The 21,865-nt window shown below is 53.9% G+C and overlaps 1 protein-coding gene across 1 annotated transcript; it reads right to left on the bottom strand.

The window, feature by feature from the left end:
- Positions 1-177: 177 nt before the first annotated feature.
- MICALL1 (MICAL like 1) lies at positions 178-21,759 on the bottom strand. Its single transcript, XM_074168526.1, has 16 exons — positions 21,614-21,759; positions 14,900-14,948; positions 12,800-12,941; positions 11,577-11,680; positions 10,722-10,858; positions 7,773-8,353; positions 7,179-7,242; positions 5,959-6,344; positions 5,148-5,623; positions 4,534-4,668; positions 4,088-4,214; positions 3,640-3,730; positions 3,189-3,262; positions 2,731-2,845; positions 2,359-2,405; positions 178-2,050 (listed from the first exon to the last, which is right to left on the bottom strand). The coding sequence occupies exons 1-16, from the start codon at positions 21,757-21,759 to the stop codon at positions 1,929-1,931; spliced, it is 2,796 nt and encodes a 931-aa protein (XP_074024627.1). The 3' UTR covers positions 178-1,928.
- Between the last annotated feature and the right edge of the window lie 106 nt (positions 21,760-21,865).

Raw genomic sequence — 21,865 nt, 5'->3', positions numbered from 1 at the left:
GCACAATGCACTGCTATTCCTGCGTAAATCCCAGCATAAAGTCTGCCTCCCAGTTTCCTTCAGATCCCATCATCTGCTTTTTAGCAGTACTCATCAGCCACTCCCCAAAGCCAGGCAGTGTGCCCTATCCCTGGGACAGCAAGAGGGCACAAAAGAAGCAGAAACCTAAGCTGCAATCAGTTTTCAAATCCATGGTTTCTTTTATTTCTGTTCAGGTGAATGGAAGTCATGGAGTTAGTACAGTATAATTTACAAATCAGAGTTTTCTGACCGGGTGCGGGGCCAAAGGGTGTCAGCCTGCAGTGATCCTGATGGCCTTTGGCAACAGTGAGGCAACAGCAGGCTCTAAAGCGGATTTGTTTCTCCTTGGAGAAGTTGTGCTTTATGATCTCCACCTCTCTTTACCACTGCTCCTCTACAGCCTGCCTGGGGCATGGCAAGAGCGAGATGGTGTCACCAGCGTGGGGCTGAGCTTGTCACCTCCCAGCCACGGGGACCACGCTGGGATTGAGGAGGGGCTCGGATCCCTCAGGTTTTTGGGAAATGAGGATCCCTTTCCAGAATGCTACGCCAGCCCCCTTGCAAGGCACGGCTCCGAGAGCCTTTTGGCTAAAGCCTCTTGGGTTTTTAGGAGGGACTGCAGCAGTTTGCTGGGGGCTGGTTATGTCTAATTTGCTGAGAAGGCATGATGAACAGCTGACCAACCAGACACCCATGAAACGTTAATTCAGACTGATCCAATAATTCAATAAATAGCTCCTCGCCTTGGAGGAGAAGGCAGGAAACAAAAATGGAAGGAAGAAGGGATGGTTAGAAGAACACCGCCCCCCCATTCCCTCCTCCATTGTACACACACGCACACACACATGACAAATAAAATAAGGGGTTTAAAAAGTTTTAGGGTGGGTTTGAGTTCCTCTAGTAAAGGAAAGGTGTAAAAAGTAACCAGCCAACCCCTGCACACTTTTAAAGTATACACAGATGAAGCTGGGTAAAGGTCAGTTGTGACCGTGCCTCTCTCCCCAGCAGCTCAAGGATGGCACTGGTAAGCAGGGGCACAAGCTTAGTGTCCCTTGCCGGCACTGAGTCAGTCTTGAGCTTTTCTGCCCTTGCCTGGAAAAGGAATGTTCCTCCCTCCCCCCGAAGGCAGCAGAGTCAGCGGTGTTTAGCAGCAGTGGGGGGGTAAGATGTCCTGAGTAGGGAGAGTGAGCTGCGTCCCGGCAGCTGTACACCGTCCCCTTGGGTCCTCTCAGCCCTGTAACGGAGCCCACCCAGCCCTGGTGCTCGAGGGAGGGGACAGCTCAAAATAAATAGGGCACCAGTTATTTTTTTGGCTGTGGCTCTAGAGCCTTGTGATGCGGGAGTGTTTTCTTAACATTTTAGTTTAGGCCAGTAAAACCTAAAGAATCCTGATTCTAATGCCAGAGTTTTCTCCTGAAGTTAAAAACGGGACAGGAAGGGGACAAGAGTGGGCGGGCGGGCAGGGAGGGACAGGCAGGCCCAGTCCCCTCCTGGCAGAGGTCAGAGGCACGTGGAACTGTCACAGTTAGAGCGGGAGAAGGGATGGGGGGCAGTTAGTGCAAGTTTTCCCACAAACTCCTTGGCTTGCTTCTCAGTTAATAACAAGAACACGCAATGGGGCGATGTATCCGCACAGCGAATCCATCCTCTTCCCGCTTCGTTAGCAAGGCTTCACAGAGGGGACAGTCAGCCTCGGGAAGGGGAGCGCTTTCGTCAGACACCCCCACTCCGGACAGAGGGCTGGCGTCTCCCTGGGGCAGCAGCTCCGGTGCCTGGGGAGGGAGTGGGGGGAGAGGCAAGGGGAGCAGAGGGAGACAAGCCCCCCTTCCCGGCAGCATCCCGGCCAGCTGCCGAGAGGACAGGGCAGTCGGGCAGCACAACCCCCCCGCTGCTGGTGTTCCTCTGCTCTAGCTTTTCTCCTTGGGTGACTTGTTCTTGGAGTCATGCTTGTTGCCCAGCAGCTTAAGCACCTTCATGGGCTTGAATTTGCCTTTCTTCTTGCTCTCGGTCTCCGTCTCCTTGTGAAATTCTGGGGTTGCAAAGGGAGGTTGTTACTGCAGGATGCTGATGGTTGTACACACACACACATGCACGGCAACAGGGTGAGAGCCATGAATCAAAGCCCTCCACTGTATGCACACTTCTTTCTGTGATCACAGGGGTGCGCAGCACAACTGTGCCCCAAACTTTAACAGCCCTAAATGAAAGGCTCCAGAGTCTACAAAGAATAGATTCAGTCTCTCCTCCTGCACACAATTTCACGACTGGCTTATGCTGCCCCTCACTGGGGTCAGCAGTGAAAACATCACTCCAAAAAACTTCCCAACTGTTTCTTACCTTTCCTTTTAATCATGGCTTCCAACATTTTATCCTCCTCCTCTTCTCTGAAAGAAAGAATGGGAAATAGGTCAGCAATTCAGCCCTGAAAACAGCTGCTGTATTGTTTAAGGCTGGAGAACCTCCTACTTATAAGCCATGGAGGGGCAGATCCATCACTGTCTTGTGAGCATTTGCTATCAGCAGGATAAATCCCACCTGCTGCCAAGTCCTGCCCAGTCTTTCCCACACAAGCCATTCAAATAGACAAGAATCGGGAAGCCTGGGAGAGACGTCAGCAACTGTGACATCTTGGGTCACCCCCACAAGACACTCATGTGGTGTTAAGTCAGATGGGCTACACTTCTCCAGCCCATCCCACTCCTCACTCACCTCTGCCGGTCCTCATCCAGGCAGTTCACAATGGCATTCCTCTGCTCAATGATGGTCACCAGCTCCTGCATCAGCACCTTCTCTCTTCCTCGGTCCTCATCGGTCCAGTCCTTCTCTACCCAGCCAAACGCCGAGGAAAGACAGGCAATTAAATGACTGAAGGAACTCTGAAATCCAAAGCTGTGGGGGCAGAGATCCTCTAGCAGGATACCCTGCTACCCTGGCGTGCTGCAGGGCAAGCGGGGCTACCGGTGCTGCGGAGGGAGAGCCCTGTAGGTGGCATCCCATGGGGACCAAAGGAGCCCATCCCTGCACAAGGCTAGGGCATGCAATGAGGTGGGGCAGCAGCTCTAAAGCCTGCCGATTGTGCTGGCATCCCTAAAGATCTGTCTCTCTTCATCCATGAGGTGACACGCAGGGGAAAACTGGAGGTAACTGCACCCAGAGTGGTGATTTACCCGGCTTGTTGAGGAGGCAACGCAGCTCATACTCCACGTCTGACTGCCGCTGCTCCAGGTTCTGCTGCTTGAAGCTGCAAGGGAAGGGGGCACTGCCAGGAACCACTGCAAGGCTCCAGAGAGGCAGAACGTCATCCCAAGGTATGGGGTGAGCCTGGAAAGAACCAAGCCTTATCCCACAGAGCCAAAGGGTCAGGGAGCCAAGCACCAGTAGGGACCAGCCCTGGCTGTTCAAGGCCTTCCTGGAGGAGATGCTGCAGAGGCTCTGGTGATTTGCAGTGGGTCAGTTCTGAGTGTGTTTGGATACATTTGTCTACTTGCCCTCTTTCCCTCCCTTCTCCAGGGAAGGAGGCCGTGGGAGGCTCTCCCCTGGAAGCACAATTTCAGGAGGGCTGAGACAGGGGTCCCCGCAAGGGCATCAGTGTCTCCCCACATGCTTGCACACACTTACATGTAGATGAGCTCTGATTCATGGCGCACCAGCATGTGCTTCTCATGGATGAGCTTGAACCAGTCCACCAGCAGGCTGTCCTCAGGGCTGTCTGCCAAGCAAAGGGACAATTCAGAGCCATCCCCACCCCTGCAGGATCCCACCACCCTGCAGCAGAATGGGCTCTGCTAAGCCAGAAGAGGGACTCTGAGCTAGAGAAAACCTGACCTCCGCCTGTTCCTATGCCCCAGAGAGACCTTTTCTTTTCTCCCACCTGTTTGCACTCTAGGGACATCTCCATGGCCAGGGTATGGATGTGACTGTTCTTGGAGCCAAGCACAGCCCCTTGTGCTCTTCCAACCCCAGCATCAGCAGGGAGGAAGTCACCACTGCTATCTCCTTGGCTGGATACAGGGCAGCCCTAGAGTCCTGTCCTGCCCCACATCCACAGACAGCCCACCCCACGTACCATTCTCAGCGCTGCGAAGTTTTTCCTCCAAGGCCACCCCACGGTGCTCCAGCTGGTCCAGCTGGTGCTCAATGGCATCCATCTCCCCATAGATGTCTTCCTCGGGAATGTACTGATCTGTCTGCACCTGCCAAACCGCAAGGCAGAGAATTCCATTACCATCAACCTCCAGTTCCCAGGGGTAACCTTAAGGCTGGTTGACGCTAATGGGGGCGAGGGGGACAACAGAACACTCTACTTAAGTGTGGATCCGAAATCTCCACCCCACTCTGGAGCAAAGGGTGCCATCAACAGGGTCTAGCCTAGACACCATCCTTCTCCTCAGCCACAGCCACCTGCTGCCATCCCCACCCACACCTGCATCAGCAGGGTGCATGTACACAGCTATTGCCCTGGGGATAGCACAGAGCTGGCTTTTGCCCCCCTGCTCCCAAGAGCCCTTTTACCTTGCGTTTGATCAGGGGGAAGCCGTGACCCGGTGCAGGAGGACGCACTGGCTTGGAGCCCTTGGGAGGTTTCTTTGCAGAGGGAGAGGCGGCAGGCGATGGCTTCCGGTTGAAGGGGTTCTCTTTGCAGGAAGACTGGAGTTAGGGGACAAAAGGAGATGCATGAGGGTCCAGGAAAGGGAAGGGATACAGCATCCCAACAGCTGCGACTGAGCAGACAGGGCAGCCCTAAGGTTTGCCCCACACCCTCCTAGAGGAGCAACGCAGCACTGATCTCCACCAGCAGCCTAGCCATGGGGCGAAAAACAGCCGTGCTCCTGTTTGGCATCAGTTCCCCAGCTTCTCTCTAACAAGGATGCTGAAATACTTTCCTTCACGGTTCCCTTCCCATTTCCTCTGACCACAAAACATCCTGCCTCTTCTCTAGCATGTGGGGCAGGCAGAGTACGAGCAGAGCCACCATTTAATGAGCACACGCCTGAGGCTTGCTTCCGGGGGTCACACACCAAACCTAACTAAAGGACAAGCCTAGATTCATGATCCCCACTGTGACCGAGTGATGGACAGGAAAAAAAAAAACCCTGATCTGGATAGGAGGCAGGTCACCATCTCACCTTGAGCTGTGGTTTGGGGGAGGAGGGGGTCTTAGGGCTCCCAGCACCTCCATCTGAAGCCAAGAGGATGGGTGTAGGGCTAGCCCCAGCAGGAGGCTTGGGAGGCAGCCGGCTGGGGCTGGTCTTTAAGCTGCCGGTGGAGATACTCCTGCTTGCATGTGGTGTGCTGGGCTGTGCCTCCCCACTGAAGCTGGCCAGCTCGCTGGAGGAGAAGGAGGAGTTGGTGGAGAGGCTGGCTGGGGCAGCAGGACTTTCACTGGAGCAGACGCTGGCCAGTGGCATGTCAGTGCTAGAGGTCTTGGTGGCTGTCGGCGTGTGGACGGTGGGCTCGGAAGAGCTTTTGGGAACCGAGGCCTCATCTGCTTCACCCAGCACCTTGGCTGAACTCTCAGAGTTGATACTCTCGAGGCTGAGGGCTGGAGACGGGGTGGAAGATGATGGCTCAGAGTGCGACAGCCTGGAGATAGGGTGGTGGGCTGCAAAGCAAAGGGAGAGCTCAGGAAGGAAGGAGGTGCCAGCCAGGAGAGAAGGGGAGAGTGGTATATACTGGGGGCAGTCATGAGTGCAAAGGGAACCACTGTCTGTCTCTCTTCAGAGAGGACAGATGGGACCCTGCAGAGAAAAGGTCTTGCCTGCAAATGCTGTGCTCCAGGGGGTAGAGCGGACATGGCTAACAGAAATCCCAGCACAACCATCCCCTCCTAAAGGCCTGGCCTGCCAGGGTGGTGCAGAGGTGCCCTGGGAAGGGGGAGCCTCCAAATGCCTGCACAGGGGTTGCGGAGGAGGGATAAGAGGGTGGGGGGAAGCTCACCTAGTGGGGAAGCACTGGGGGCTCGTGGAGCTGGCCGCTTCTTCGCCTTTGGGCTGCTGTTGGGAGTGATGCCGTACCAGGGGTGGAGAGGCTTGGCAGCAGTCTCGCTCTGCTCCTGCTCAGGCGTGCACTTTTGGGTGGCAGCACTGTCGCCTTCCTCCTCGTCCTCCTCCTCAAAGGGGTTGTATGATTTGGGCTCTGTGACATCAGGCCTGTTCTCCTCACTCCTGGCTTTCCCCACCCCCTCCCCATCCTCCTCCTCTGAAGTCCTGCTTGGTGTCTCATGGCTGCTGCCTGGGGGAGGAGGGGGAGCTGGCTTCTTCTTGGGCTCTGCTTGCACTAAGGCCATCCATGGTGGGTCCTTGGCTCTTGCAGCAGCTCCAGCACTGGGAGAAGAGAGACAGAGGTGGCAGGGAGCAGAGACAAGCTGGGAGGGTGAGGCACAGGAGAGAGACTTCACCCTCAGGGGAAAGGATGGACAGAGCAGGATGTCTCCCATGCAGAAGCAGCTTTCTCAGCCAAGGGTAGCTCTGGTCTTCCCCAGACACAAAGTGTCTCGTTCTCCATGGGCAAACCTACGGCCCTGAGGGAAGCACAGCCTGCCCGACTCACCCACCGGGCCCAGCATTTTGGTTTCTGAATATTACAACCTCTCCAGGCCCGCACCACGGCTCAGTGAATCTCTGTTCATTGGGAAAGCGGCTATCACTTGCTGCATGCACCCGTGCCTTTGCCACTCCAAACCTGGGGTGCTTGTGCAACCTCTGTCCCAACAGCAGGGAAGAATGAACCAAAGTCAGTGGTCTGAGTAAGAGCCCAGGACGTGTAAAGGTTGCAGCTGGGCACTCACAACATCCCTGCACTGGACCTTTCCTGGGACAAACCCTCCATGAGGCAGACAAGTGTCCCCTTCTCAGCACCCACAAGCAGGGCCATTTCAGAAGGCACTTGGCAGTCTGCACATGCCACAGAAATGCCTTTCTGAAGCCCCCAAATTCTTTACAAACCCTAAAAGAAAAAGACCCCGGGGGGTATGGACAAACACTGTCAGCCCAACTGTACTGGGCACCTGTTAGGTAAGGGAAGGGACCTCGATCATAGTCTACATCCTCCAAAGAACAGGGGCTAATGGAGGTGGGAGAGGAAACCACAGCTGAGCCATCCCTACAGCCCCACCTCGCTATGGGGTTTGCAGGTGACCTGTGAACAGAAGGACCTACCGATCGGAGGAGCAGGGTCTCCCTCGGGGTTTTGGGACAGGGGGGCTGGGTTCAGGTACCCTACCTAGAAAGACACAGGGTCAGACTGTCACAACACCAAAAGGACATGAAGAAAGAGGTTAAGTCAACACGAGGCACTTATTATGCATCTACCTGTGGAAGGCTGGCTATTCCCACTCTCTGAAGACCTCATGGCGTTCCTCCCACAGTTGGTGCAGTCCATCAACCCCAAACATCCCCCTTGGCTTTTTCTCCCCACCCCATGCCTGGAGGTGCACCTGGAGAACTGACCCACCCCCTCTGTCCCCACACCTGTGAACTGCTCTAGCACTGCTACCTTCCCTCCATGCTGGCAGCACCACCCTGAGAGCTCCAGAGAACTACAAGGGAGCAGGCAGGCGTGAAACCTAGTGCTGCTCTTCCCGCTATGGGGATGGCTGACAATTGAAGGCTTGGTGTTCAAGACTGAGATTTATTAGGAGGCAGAAGGGTGTCAGGCTGCAGAGAAGGAGCAAAACTAACCCAACCTGCAGCCAACCACCTCAGCTACTGCAGAAATGGAGGGTAACTCCTGCCACCACTGTGCTCTCTTACCGTTCACCATGCCAGGCCCATATTCACTGCCCTCGCCCTGTAGAGTGGACCTGGGCCGGGGGACAGGGTGAGAGGTTGGAGGGGAGAGGGCTGACGCATCAGTGGCCCTTCTTGGGGCAGGGGTGGGCCGTGTGTCTCTGAGCCGTCCATCCAGTGAGATCGCTTTGTCCTGGGGGAGCATCGTGGGCTTGCTTGGAAGGGGAGGTCTGGGGGGAGTTTGGGAGATGGGTGCCCCACTCCCTGCATGGGCAAGGGGCACCGCTGTCTCTGCTTTGCTGGGCGTGCTGTCCTTCTCCACTGGGCTGGCCAGCCCCTCCACAGGCACACGGGTCTCTGCAATACTCTCCAGGGAGTCACCATCATCCTTCCCCACCTCCGCTCCTGCAGGGACAGCATCCTCACCCACGCTGCCCGCCCCAGTTTCAGTTCTTAGCTCTGGCGACCGTCGGTCTGGGCTGGGCCTCCTGTCCGTCTTTCCACTCATGGTCAATTTACCACGATGTTGCGTGCAGACGAAAGTCCCTGCCTCTGACCCAGGCTTGTATGACCCCGGGAGCAGCGTGCTGGAGCACTCCTTACACCTGCCAACAAGAAGAGAAAGCCCTGTGAGATGGGGAACTCCATCCTGCCCCTCAGAGAAAACACCGCACCTGGGAGATCCTTGCAGGGCTGTGGAGTTAGTTGCCACCCCGCTACTAAATCCTCGTGCGGTCATGGGGAAGTCACTCAGGAAAGGAGAGGAACAGAGAAGCGTCACCATGCCACTGTATGAACCCACAGGGAGTTCACAACTCAAATACTGCGTGCATTTGGGTTGCTCCTTCAGCTCAGAAAGGATCTAATAAATGTGGAAGGGCAACAGCTGGTATTGGGATATGGCAGGGTTTCCAGACATAGAAAAGTAGAAACCCACAGTTTTCCTGGAAAAGATTAAGCTGATGGGGGACAGGAGAGAGAGCTGCAAGATCACAAGGGGAGAGGGATCAACCATTCACAGACAAGAAACAGAAGTATCATCTGGCATTGGGGAGCAGCTGCTTCAGAAACAGCACAGGTAGGCTACTGGCTGCCTTGAGGGGGCCAAGGGTCCAGGACAGGTTAAAGAACCATAAGACACATTTGTGGGGGAAAAAAATAAAACAATTCTGAGCTGTGTCTCCCCCAAACTCTGAGTATTAAATAAAATTATGCCACTTTCAACTCAGGAAATCCCTGCACTAGAGGCTTGAAGAGCAGTCAGGAGAAGCAGTGTACAAGCCTAGCCTGGTCTCGCACCCATCTTCGCTGGTGCTGACCACAGCCCCCACCAGGGTCAGGGCATCTGGCTGGAAGTATGAGGGAATGACACAGTAAGGCCATTCTTACACTCTGCCTTGTCTGCTGAAACAGGGCTAATAGCTTCCCCATCCTTCACTGTCTGCCACATCTCCTTGGATCATCCACTCTTTCCCCACTGAGCCTTTGAATCCTCCCTAACGAAGCCCTCCAGGCGCAAGCGTAATGCGCAGCACTGGCAACCAAGTCAGCCCTTTTCCACCTGGGAAGGGAGGCGGATGGCATACATGAAAGGGAGCCAAGGGCAAGGGGCTGATCAAGCACTCCCATGAAAACGAAGCTTGTTCCTTCTTGTCTGAATACCTGGCGCTCACAGCAGCTCACAGCAGCTGGCTGCCCTACGCTGCAAGCAGATAGTTTTGGTGAGGAATTCTGCCCTGGGTGTCCAGTTGACTGGGGTTTCCTTTGAAATGTAGAGCAGAAGCGTGAGGACGCAGGGGCTCTGGAGAGAAGGGGTATGATGAAATGAAGAGGTGGCAAGTTCAGGCAAGGGAAGAAAGAGGTTTGTTTTGGTTTTATCTCCCTCAATCCATAGAAAATGCTGCCACAGGACATTCCTGACCAAACAGTGCCCATGAATCAGCAGAGGGGAAAAAAAAAAAAAAAAAAAAAAAAAAGACAAGGAAAGCATAAGGAGGCAAAACACTCAAGATAAAATTACAGGGATGTCACTGCTCAGGCTGAAGGGCCATGAATCTGTTCCAAGGCAGACACAGCACCTCTCCTATTCCTGGCCCATGAGCAATGCTGCACCTGCATCCCAAAGCTCCTGCTTTTGCCACAGCTGCAGGTGGGAAGCTTGATGGGCCCCAGCTCAGCTCCCCTCCTGCAACGCTGTTTCTGTGACACATCCCCAGCTGGCTTAGGCAGGAACTGTTTATACAGGTGAATGAGACCTTGCATATCTTCCCAGTGGCTCAATATTTCTGTCCTCATGTGCCAGCTGCCCACTTGCCAGCTCTTGTCCTGTGACCCACAGGAGAAATCCCATCCTTTCATCATCAGAGCAGGGAAAGCAAAGTGAAATGACTTCACAGGTGCTGCAGGTAAGGACCTGCACCCAGGGAGTAACCACAGAGCTGCTGATGTCTAATCCCTCATTCCTCAGTTTGGTAACAGTCTGCATCTCTCCACACGCTCCCCTGAGAGCTCAGCATCACCCCAAGCAGCGTGGGAGCCTGTATATCCAGTTGAGGATGTGGACTGTAGGTGGAAGGAGGTCTGTAGGATGATATCCTGGCTTAGACATCCTTGGAAGGTGGTGGTGGGGGTTCTGGGCAGGCAGGTGGTAAAAGAGGCAGAGCATCCTGGTTTATGGAGGTGAGAGAAGCACAAGGGGCTGGGATCCCAAGTCAGTGATGTGGGAAAGTGCAAGAGAGCAGGGGAGGCAGGGAGTAGGGGAGTCAAGCAGCATAGGGCAGGACACAAGGGGCTAGTTGGACCTCTCGGACTGACTGGCAGGCAAACAGATCCTCTCCAGTATCATTTCAGACACTATCATCGATGCTCCGTGTTGCCCAAGGACACGGACATACAAAAACTGGGTGCAGCTGGCCAAACACCTCCAGTTTACCAAGGACTGCAGCCACCCCACCAAGCCTGTCCAGGACATACCTAAAGCACTGGCGGTGGTAGAGCTTGCCCTCGGCCAGGTAGCGCTGGACCAGATGGACGTGCTGCTGGCAGGCTGCGCAGGTACTGCTGAGCGTGGTGCGCTGGGACTGCTCCGACGGGTCCGAGGGAGCATCGTCCTGAGACACAACACATGGGGAGCTCAGGATGGGGGCCATGAGCTGCTCCCCAGCCCATGGCTCCTCCAGAGCAGCTGCTCCCTGTGCGAGGCCTGTCACTGAGGGCTTGTGGCACAGCTCAGAGGCTGACAAGGCACAGAACAGCTGCCCCTGAGTTCAGTGACAGGCAGGCTGCCTCTTCCCAAATTAGAAGGGGCAACTCCCAAAGCTGCCTTGCCCCTATCTTGGGCTGAAGGGCTCTGGAAGGGACTAATCTAAACTCCAGGCAGCAGGGACCTGCAAGAGGAACCCCCTCTCTTTGGAAAATGTGCCATTCCAGACATCTGCTAAAACCTGAAACAAAGGGCCAAGAAAGAAAAAGGCACCTTTTTTTCTTTCCTAATCCCACATTCCTGCTCTTTCCTCATCTACAGGGTTATCCTCTCATACGAAGGAGGGTGCTTGTGCCCTGGGTGGCTCAAGGAACCATCTGGCACCAAATCTGCCCAACCTCTTGCCTGCCATGGACAAACTTCAGTCCATGGACTCCTAGAGAGAAATCACTCTCAGATGGGACCTGCAAGGCACCAAAATCCCAAACAACCCTCCCACCCCGAAATACATAGGTAGCCCCCTGCAAAGATCCATCCCGCTGTGATGGACTCTCTCCCATCTCCTCACGCGCAGCCCAGGAAGCACTTACTGCCCCAGGCCAGCTTTGAATCGAGAAAAGAGGTACCTGTGGTGCTGGGGGACTCTCTACCGCAGCCACGGGCTTCTTGTGGGACAGCAGAGGAGGCGAGGAGGCAGCAGCTGAGCGCTTCATAGGCGGAGGGACTCTGGCTGGAGGCAGAAGGCAGGGAGGATCAAGCACCGAGAGGAGCGGTGACTCACACCACCCATGTCGGCGAAGGGGAGGGGGAAAAAAAAAAAAAAAAATCATCTATCCTTGTGACATAGGACAGGAATTGCTGCTCCCGACACTTCAGCGCCTATTTTAGGTGGAAGGGACAAACACAATCTAATAATGGGTTGTGAGGCTGCCAGAGAGCCTGGCGCTGCTGCGGATCCCCTTCTGTGGCCCAGGGACACCAGGCTCTCACTGTGATTTGATTTACTCATCAAATGCTGCTTGGCTTCCTTGTAACCGACTCCCTAAGCAACGCTTAAAGCCCAGAGCACCCGGGGTAGCTGCTGATGTATTGTTGTGACACGCTGGGCCCCAGGGCTTCCGGGCTGTCAGCAGGTCTGCAAAGCATCCCTTGCCTGTCAGGGCTAGCAGTCACACACCAGCCCTCAGCGGGAGTCCTCGGCTGGGAGGCCAGTATCTCTGGAGAAGTATACGCACGTGGAAGAGATTTATCTGACGTTGTGGCTAGAGAGCAGAGCAGAAGAGACCTGGAGCCCTTGTCTCCACCCAGGAGGGATGTCCTGGAAGAGCTGTCTCAGAGCAGCACTCAGTTCAGGTTGCAGTTGCAAGGATAGATGAGCTGATGTGAGACACTCCACCCTGGCCCCCCTTCCTGTCCTCCAGTTGCTTTACACTTGTCGATGTGATAAAAATTAGCTGCGGTAGGCAGGCTGCCTATCTAGCTTTCTCCCATGTTAGTGGGTTAAAGCAGATGACAAAGGGGTCTGATGAGCACCAGGGGTGGTGGCCCAACCCAAGCAGCAGGAATGCAGAGCAGAGGGAGGAGAAACAAGGCGTTCCTCTTTCCGCAGCCTGAGCTGTTAAATCACTCCCCACCTCTTGTGAAACCTCATCCTACTCTAACTCAACATTCCAGGCCCTTCTCACCAGCAAGAACCAGGAGTGGCAGGTACTACCCACTCCTCCCCCCTTTCCCCACAAACACACACGTCTCCCATTTGCCATAGGAAGGAGGAAGGACAAGGTAATGCTCGGTTTCCCGTCCTCGAGTGGGGCCAAATTGGAAGCCAAAGGGGTGGGAGGACACTCACCTTGGCTGGGGTTGTTGAAATGGTTGTAATACTGAGACACATAAGTCATGATGCTGAGGCAGTCGGGGACTTTCATGGAGACCATGTCATTGGGATCTAACAGGGCTGGGATGCCCAGCTCCCGCTCTGCCAATTCAAAGGCCTGCAGGAACAGTAGAGAGAGATGGTAAGGAGAGAAAACTGATACTCTCTGACAAATAACAGAGAAATAAAGCTGGAAAGACCCTGAGAAAGGTTAAGTAGTAAGCCTACAACACCTCTGACAGAAAGAGGCTCCCAGACATGCAGCTTGACTGCAAAGGTGGCATCAAAAGCAAGGGAACAAGTTGCTGCAGCTGCCCTTTCCTTCAAGTGATTTCAGCTGCCTGTGCCCCTAGAACTCTTCATTCTCTAAGCAATCCTGCTTCAGCAGGGGAGTTGGACTAGATGGTCCCTTCCAACTCTAAAAAAAAATTCAGTGAAATTCAGTGAAACTCCCACCTGAGGGGTCTTGGCATTCGGCTGCTGCACTGGCACAGCGAGGGTAACTCTCAGGAGGCCTGTTTTCACTGGAAAAATACCCAGTGTTTCTTCAACCCGTGAAACAGGCACACCACCACTGCTTCATGCAAGAGCCCAGTAAACAGCTGGCACCATGAAGGGCCGAGGGTTGGTGGATAATTCCAATGATGCAGCCAAACACCAGCTTTACTGAGCAGTAGCCGTGGCCGCCCCAAATGCTCACCCCACAGAAACACTGACCCAGCCCATCCTTTCATGCTCTGAGGTGCCACATCGTCCCCTCCCACCATTAACATAGCCTTCTCTGTTCAACAGCCAGCAGCCTGCCATGCAGAGGCTACTTCAGTGCTTTTCTGTGTCTCGGGGAGCTGAAATGACAAGGACATTGTGATAAAAAGCACACAGCTCCTACAACTGCATATATGACTACTTGGAAGGAAGTCATGAAGGAAGAAAATAACTGTTTGAGAGCTTCCCACTTAGTGGTGTATGTGAATTACTGGTTATACACCAGCCATCCCGCTGTTGTGCCAAGGGCAGCGCACCCACAGTGATCTCTGAGAGAAAGGGGACGCACGACTATGGCAGGGATTGAAGAGAAAGCGAGTCAGGAGAGGACGGGAGTGGTGTGGGCACTGAATGGTGAGGTACCAGGTACAGGGTGTGGGTAAAGACTGAGGGTGCCTGGCCTCTGGAACACAAGATGCTGTGCAGGGTGTGGGATCTAAAGAAAAGGAATGGAGAAATAAATGAAAATGGCTATTTGCAGTAAGTCGGGGTGTAAAATGCCCACAGGGGGCACCCAGGTCTGCTCAGCCCAGCTTTAAGCTGGTTGTCCAGACTGAGCCTTGCTGGTCATAAGACTGCAAGCAAGCAGCAATGACAGACCCCAGCTTAGGCAAGAAACCTGTTGCATGGCTCTTGAATGGGAAAAGATAGCTGCTAATGGCTGAAAGGGGCCAGTTGGTCTAGGAAAGGGCATGACCAGGACCCAACTGGAGAGCCCTAATCCCAAAAACCCAAATGACTTAGCTCAACTCATCTTGGGAAGGTGATGGCCCATGTCTCTCCACGGACTGTCAGATGGAACCTGTGGCAATTAGGTCTTTCTCTCAGCAAAATAGCAAGGCTATTGCTGCTCTGTCCTACCCCTAGCCCCTGGTGCTGGCCATCTTCCTGTTTTCACTGCCTACTTCTGCTGTTGGCTCCAGCTGTCACAAGCAAGAGGGGAATGCTGCAGACCAGCCAAGGTCCAGCACAACCTTCCTCTCCACTTATGCCTGGAGTAAAATTAGCTTCCTGCTTCCATTGCCTGCAAGTCTAGAACAGCTGAGGTCAAGATGTTGCACCATTTTAATCTTCACCTGAAATGTTGTCTTGGCAACTACCAGGACAACCATCTTATTTTCTCTTCAGTCCAGACTGGAAGCTGATGTTTCAGATTCCTTTGTTTCCAGAGAAGCTTCTGCTTGTTACTTACAAACACAGATTTTTCTCACCCCCTCACCACTGTCACGAAGTCCTCCCAAAATATATAACCTCCATCAAGTCATTCTAATGTCCCTTCTTCCTTTTGTGTACAGCATAATGGGGACTTACCAAGCGGTTATTCTCGTAGACATCATCCTTGGAGAGGGAATCAAAGTCTCTGAAATGAGAAAGCACAAAAAAAGCCACATGCGATGTAGAGGAAGAGTGTCCCAATGCCACCACATGCAGGTTCTTAGGACAACCAGCCTTCCTGGGGCATTACAACTCAACATATAAGACCCTAGATAAACAAAACCTTGGCAAACCGGATTTCAGGTTGAAAAGGGACATAGAAACTAAAGGGAAATTATAATCAAAAGAAGAAAGCAAGTCCCAAATGGGTGGTGGCCAGGAAATGAAAATGTTATTCTCGTCTCTCGTTACCTACTTGTTCTGCCCTCACAGTTAAAGGCTGCTGAAATACCAGGGCCATGTTCCAATTAGCACCAAACACTGCTGCACGAAAGGGTGCGTGTCACCTCAAACTTGCCCCTCCAAGGCCACCAGCACAACAGCAGGAAGACGGGGAAGCAGATACCCCATCTCAGTAGAAAGAGCCGCCTGTGCTAGATCTCTCCCTCTCATGAAGGTCCTTAGACAAACCCCCCTGCACCACCTCAAGGGATTTGAGGTCACCCCAGGATTTAGGGTGATACAGAAGGTCTTAAACTGTACTTCTGTCCTCGCTTGCAGCCCCCAACGCTTGTAGTACACAGCAAACTGTCCTCGGCCACAGCCTTTACAGCGAGGCAGGTTGCCAAACGCAAGGCTCTCAGGGCACAGAGAGGAACACCAGCAGTTCCCGATCTGGGCATGTTGTGGCATTTCACTTGTTCCCCTGGATCCCTCTGGGGGATCAAATCAGCCTGGCCACAGGGACTGACTAGCTGCCTTCATCAGAGGAGCAGAGGGCAGAGGGTTAAAGCGGCCCTCAGGTTTTCAATAGAGGGGGAGAAATACAGGAAGGAGTTGGTTATGCCTCTTGCATGCGCGCGTGGGTATAATGTGTGAAAACAGCATCACGCTAAACTGGTTACAGCTCCTTCCTGCCAAGGATCTCAGCTGTGTTACCAAAAAAAACCCCTCATGCAGCAGCTTGGGGTGTCCGTGAGCTGGATTCATGGAGGAAGATACAGCCCAGAGAGGTTTAGGGTCAGCTGAAGCCACCCCAATGGCCTGGAGAGAGGTGCTAAGGCTTGGGAGACCGACCCAGAAAGACAATTCAGATTAGGGGAGGGGGAGAGTGTCCCCCTCACCCCGAAGGCGGTGTGCAGGAATCAGGCCAGACAGTGAATCCTCAGCTGTGTGCCCATGGAGAGGGGCTGTGGGAGCCTCCCTTCCTCTATCCCCCTTCCTTCATCCCCCTTTGGATTTTATTGCCTTTTCCTGTAACAGCGAGCCAACTCGCCTCGGTGCCGCACCGCAGCCCAACCGGCCCCTTCTCGAAGCCCCTCGCGCGCCTTTCCTGATGCTGCAGAGGAAGTCCGTGATGAGCTCAGGAAGATTTTCCCAGCTGCCTGTGACACCATAAAATTACACTTCCTCCGTTCAAAAGCGAGAGGCTGCTGGTGCCGTTTCCTCCCAGACAAACGGAACTGCAGCTGCTCGCTGCTGCGGGAGCAAAGGCGGCAGACACTGAGAAGGTGGGCTGGATGTTCAGCTCTGTGTTAAGCACCTTTCTGAAAGCTCAAGCAGACACATGCACAGAACTCAGCCTGTTCAAAATATGGCAGCTTTTCCCTCTCTACATGCTGGTGAGAAAAGGCATCAGCCGCAGCCTTCGCTTTGATCTGAAAACTAGTGCCTTTTTTCCTTTTTTTGTATTTATGACTAGTTTCCACTGGATGGAAGATGGAAGTTCCACTAGATGGGAGACGCTTTTTCCCCAAGTCTTTTTTTTTTTTTTTTTTCCTAGAGAACTCCTTTAACCTTGCCTTTTTCTTTTTTTTTTCCTTTTAAAGAAAATACCAGCTTGGGAACACAGGAGGAGTGATGACAGCAAAGTTATATATCAACTGCCCCCTAAACATTCATGACCTTAATTTTGAATGCCCTCACTTTCAGGATATTGGAGTGGTGCAGCTGGAAGCTCGAAGACTCCTTGGTGGCCTGGGCTGGGATAGTATTTTTTGACAGACAAAACATCATGTTCATTCCACTCTGCTCCAGCAAACCAAACCGTTTTTAGTAAACCAAGGCAAATCTGCCTGGGAAAGCAGATGTCAGCAGAGAGAACGTGAAGCTCAAGAGGTAACAGGGGGACTACCAAGGAGCAAGGGAATACAAGGAGAATTTTTTCCTAATGCAGAATTGCAGACTCTGAGCTTTTACTGAGGTATTAAAGTCCATCAGTACAATGCCCCGGGGACCACAGTTTACCCGGTTCCTCTCCACAGCATTTTCCAGCTCCCTCTCTGAACAAGCCAAGCAGGACCTTGATGGTCTCCACCATCCCACGTGCCGCTCTGCTGTGCAGCATCCCCATGGCTCCGGCCACATTCTCTACACCAACGTGCAAGGAGCAAGGCCCCTCAGGCGTGGGGGAAAGTCACCCCAGACATACCCCTTTCCTCTCTATAAACTGCCTCCTCTGCAGAAAGACCAGAACATGCCATCTCGCAGCCCTGTGACATGCGGCTACATGTCACGTTATTTCCTTGCCCTGATCTCAGCAGCCTTTCATCCAGCCCTGCTCAGGCTCCTCATACCAGTCCAAGGGATCGGATGTAAGAACAGGCGAGACTCTGGCCATCCCAGTTGAACAACTGTCTTGACTCAGCAAACCCCAGCGTCGTAGCATATCCTGGAGTAATATTTCCATGCAAATAACATCCCAAGTGCTTACCTAATTAGATACATACAGAGCCACTAAGCACTCCGGGGTTTAGGGCAGCTGCCAGGGAGCGCAGCAGACCCAGGGAGGGGGGAAGGGTATGCCGTACAGCTAAAACCAGAGCAAATTCCTGGATTCCTCAAATATAAATCATGAGCACTTTAACGGCAGTGCCGCATAATAAGCCCTTCAGCTTTCCAGGTCTTGCCAGGGAAATGCAGGCTGTACATGGGAAGGAACAAATAAGATTTGTGATCCCGCCTGTAACCAAAGCCACGGCTCTAAGGACACAAAACAGCATTTCTAACACACGGCTCTCATCTCCTGTTTTCCTCAAGCCTCCATCTCTCTCAGCACTCGAAAGGCATGTGCCACGCTCTCTTATTCTTCTCGCCCCTGGATGCCAAGAACCTCCCCTGAGCTCCAGGGAGGCTGCAGAGCTTGGGACGCTGAAAGATGCTTTTTACTTCACTAAGCTCCGGCAAATGCCTTGTAAACACTAATTTCGTGCTTTACATTTCTAGAGCACTGAGCAAACAAACTCATTAATCCCCACGGTCCACTGTCAAGTTGGCCTGGATGCTTCCAGCTTAACTGACAAGGGAAAAGAAGAGATTAAATGTCTCGCCTTGAGATCACACAGCCAGGAGTGCAGTCAAAGGCTAAATCCAGGTTTCCCATTTCCCTGATTGGGAGATAAAGGCAGTGAAACCAAACTAGGTGCATACAGTAGCCAAGCCAGAGTCAGGGACTTTCAGCTTCGTGGTTCAACACACGGGTCCTGCAGATACGCACCTCATCCTTGGTGGTCAGTTCAAGACACCTTTAGCTGGATTCAGTAGACACTGAGCACTTCCAGTCTACTTCTTTCAGAAAAAAAACCAACCCTAGTGTTTCCAAGAGCTCTGCAGGAGCTGGTGCAGAGCTTGACAGGGGAGCATCCCTCTAATGCCACCTACCTTATCCCAAGGTAACTGTGTTCAAATCAAGGGTCACACAGAAAACTGTCCTCGGCCTCACTTACCCATATGGCCTTTCACGACAGCATGTCACCTATCAGTACAGCAGCATAACAAGGGGGCGTCCAGGTAGGGTCAGACAAGGGGGACAGACCAACAGCCACCACAGCAGCAAAAGAAAGCTCGGAGGATCAGGGTGCCAAAAGAGCGGTGCCACACAGCTAGAGAAGGGGGCTCCAGCTCAGCTCCGGTATGGATGTGCTCGTTCCTCCCCTCTGCGACGCAGGGGGAAGCCAGCAGGAAGCGGGGAAGTAGCCGAGTACAGAGGAACTTCAGCCTTGAGGGAGCAGTGCAGCCATCTCACCCGGGCCAGGAGAGCCCCGCACAAAGGAAGGACCACGCAAGGTCAGAAACGTACTCGCAGATCCCTGCCAAGTCCCATTACCGGGCTGACTGAAAGCACTTTAGAAGAAAAGAAGGGCAACCACTTTTTCCCCTCTGCCGTCAGGAGATTTACTGCCTCTGATCCGATCTTCCCACTTCCAAATCGGGACAGGCTGAAGAAGCTGGAATCAGATGAAATGATGCTACTCTTCTGACCACCCTCTGAAAATCCTACAACATGCCATGTCCTTGTAAGGCCCTGGGCTTTGCCTCTACAACACAGCGCGTGCAGAGGACCTGTGAAGCATTTCGTTAGGACATCTGCCAGGCGCAGATTTAAGCCCACTGACAAGAGCAGCGTCTGCTGCTTAATGGGATGGTAAATATGGTTAATGAGAAAGCATCAGGTGGTTTTAGTGGTGTTGATTGTAAGCTTTTGCTGAACTTCTGCTTTGCAGTTCCCAGTTGGTGTGCCACTGACCAAAAAAAAATTAAAAAAATTCAGAAACATGGGAGTTGCTGGTGTTCCTGTCCTTAATCACCTCTTCCCACTCCAGCCGCCTTGCGACCAGGAGAGTTTTCAGAGGCTCTGTCCTAAACGGTCAGAGCGAGCTACACCACACAGGAGCTGCCAGGATACACCACCACTTGGCTCCCTCAAGGCCCAGAGCGATGCAAAGCCACCATACGTCTCGGTGTCTCCAAAAGCCACGCTGAGGGTTTTGTGGCAGCCACCTGAAACACATCAGGCAATAGTTTGGTTTCTAGCCTACCTGTTCAGCTTCTGCTTGTAAGAATGTGGGGCTGTTTTGCCCTCTCATGGGCACCACAGCTCCACAGCAGTGTCGCTGTCAACCTTCTACCTGCTAGAGATAGCCTTTTTTGTTGCTGTCGTGACAAAGGGCCATCCCAGGGCCAGCTCATAAAAGAGGATTTGGTCAATTCAGGCAACCTCAGAGGAAAAACCACCAGCCCCAGAGCACAATGTGACAGGGGATACAACCACCAGGCTTTGCTGACAGGCGAGGAGCGCGTGCCCGCCGGAGGCACAGCAAGGTGAGGCAATGCCTACCTGCATTGCAAGGGCTACCAAAGATTAGAGCAGGCGGGATGTGAATTCCCAGCAGCACTGGGGCACGCAGGGTTATGGCAGCAGGTCAGGGCAGATTCCTTCCAGCTGCTCAGCCAGTTTCTCCAGCCTGACACCGTGCCCCCAAGCAATCCCAAACTCACTGTCTGCCTCTTGATACTCATATATTCCCCCTCAGAGCCACCCTGCGAAAGGGAGGTGGACAGAAGAACCTCAACTCCAAGCCATTTTCCGGGGGAGGCTAGCAAGGCTCGATATCCCTGCTGGTATTTGCCACTCCTGCTTTCACTGCGGCATCCACAGCAAACAAGCTGGGAGCAAATGCAAGAAGCACCCTGGTCCAGGGCTCTGCATGTTTCGGACTGGCTGCTTCTGGCAGCTGGGAATGTCCCTGTGCCAGGCAGGACTCTGATTCTGGGGAAGTGGGAATGTCCACCTCTCGCAAAGGCGAAACATCCCCAATGCCCAGCTGCCAGCACTATGCCTCCTCCCTGGCCCGCACCACTCCCAGTGGGGTGTACAGCAGCGCACTAGCTCCAGGCTGGACCTAGCCCACCTCCATGCTCTCCTCGGCCTTAAATCACGTGACTCCTGCTAACCCTGACCTTGACGGGTCTGCAAGCCCAGTTCAGAAGGTTGTTCACTGAAACATAGAATCATAGAATCGTTGAATTGTCTAGGTTGGAAGGGACCTTTCAGATCATCAAGTCCAACCATCAACCTAACACCAACAGAAACCATCACTAAACCGCGTCCCTCAGCACCACATCTACCCATCTTTTAAATACCTCCAGGGATGACGATTACAGCACTTCCCTGGGCAGCCTGTTCCAATGCTTGATAACCCTTTTGGTGTAGAAATTTTTCCAAGTACCCAGTCTAAACCTCCCCTGGGACAACTTGAGGCCATTTCCTCTTGTCTTATTGCTTGTTACTTGGGAGAAGAGATTGATCCCCACCTGGCTACAACCTCCTTTCAGGTAGCTGTAAAGAGTGGTAAGGTCTCCTCTCAGCCTCTTTCTCTCCAGCTTAAACAATCCCAGCTCCCTCAGCCGCTCCTCGTAAGTCTTGTTCTCCAGATCCCTCACCAGCTTCGTTGCCCTTCTCTGGACCTGCTCCAGAATCACAGCATCTTCATTCCGGTACCCAATTATTTCAGAAAGTGACGGAGCCGCTGCTGTGCTCTCTGTGCCTGAACCCCCCAACGTCCATGCACAGGGAGACCCTCTCCCTCCCTGCCAGCCAGCCTGGAGCCGTTCCCTACGGCGCCTCCAACCCCACAGATCCCTGCAAGCCACCCGGGGGAGAGCGACAAAGGGGCATGGACGGCTCAGCCCCTCCAGAAACGGGGCTCCCGGTGTCCCCCGCACCCCAAACCTCCTGGCCTGCCCTCTATCCTCTATCTCTTCCTCCTCCTCCTACCCCCAGCGACCGCGGCTGGGAATCGGGGTCCGCCGGGGGAGGCGAGGGGAGGCCGGTGACGGCGCGGCCTGCACCCCCACCGCCGCCAGACTCACAGCAGGTCGGGCCGGTGCCGGTGGAGGATAGCGCAGAAGGCCAGGCCGTCGCGGAAGGAGGCGCTGAGGTCGCGGATCTCCACGCCGGGGTACCCCTCACACTGCCGCCGGCACCAGGCTTGCAGGGCGCCCCGCGGGCCCGACATGGGGGCGGCCGCCGCTCCGACTGCCACTGCCGCCGCCGCCGCCAGCCCAGGGGCGGGGCGGAGGCCTCAGGGGGGCGGGGCATTGAAGTGGGCGTGGTCCAAATGG

This window comes from Numenius arquata, chromosome 2 (assembly GCF_964106895.1).
Source record: "Numenius arquata chromosome 2, bNumArq3.hap1.1, whole genome shotgun sequence".
Classification (NCBI taxonomy): Eukaryota; Metazoa; Chordata; class Aves; order Charadriiformes; family Scolopacidae; genus Numenius; species Numenius arquata.
The sequence above is the reverse complement of the archived record's forward strand: the minus strand, read 5'-3'. Positions and strand labels throughout refer to the sequence as shown.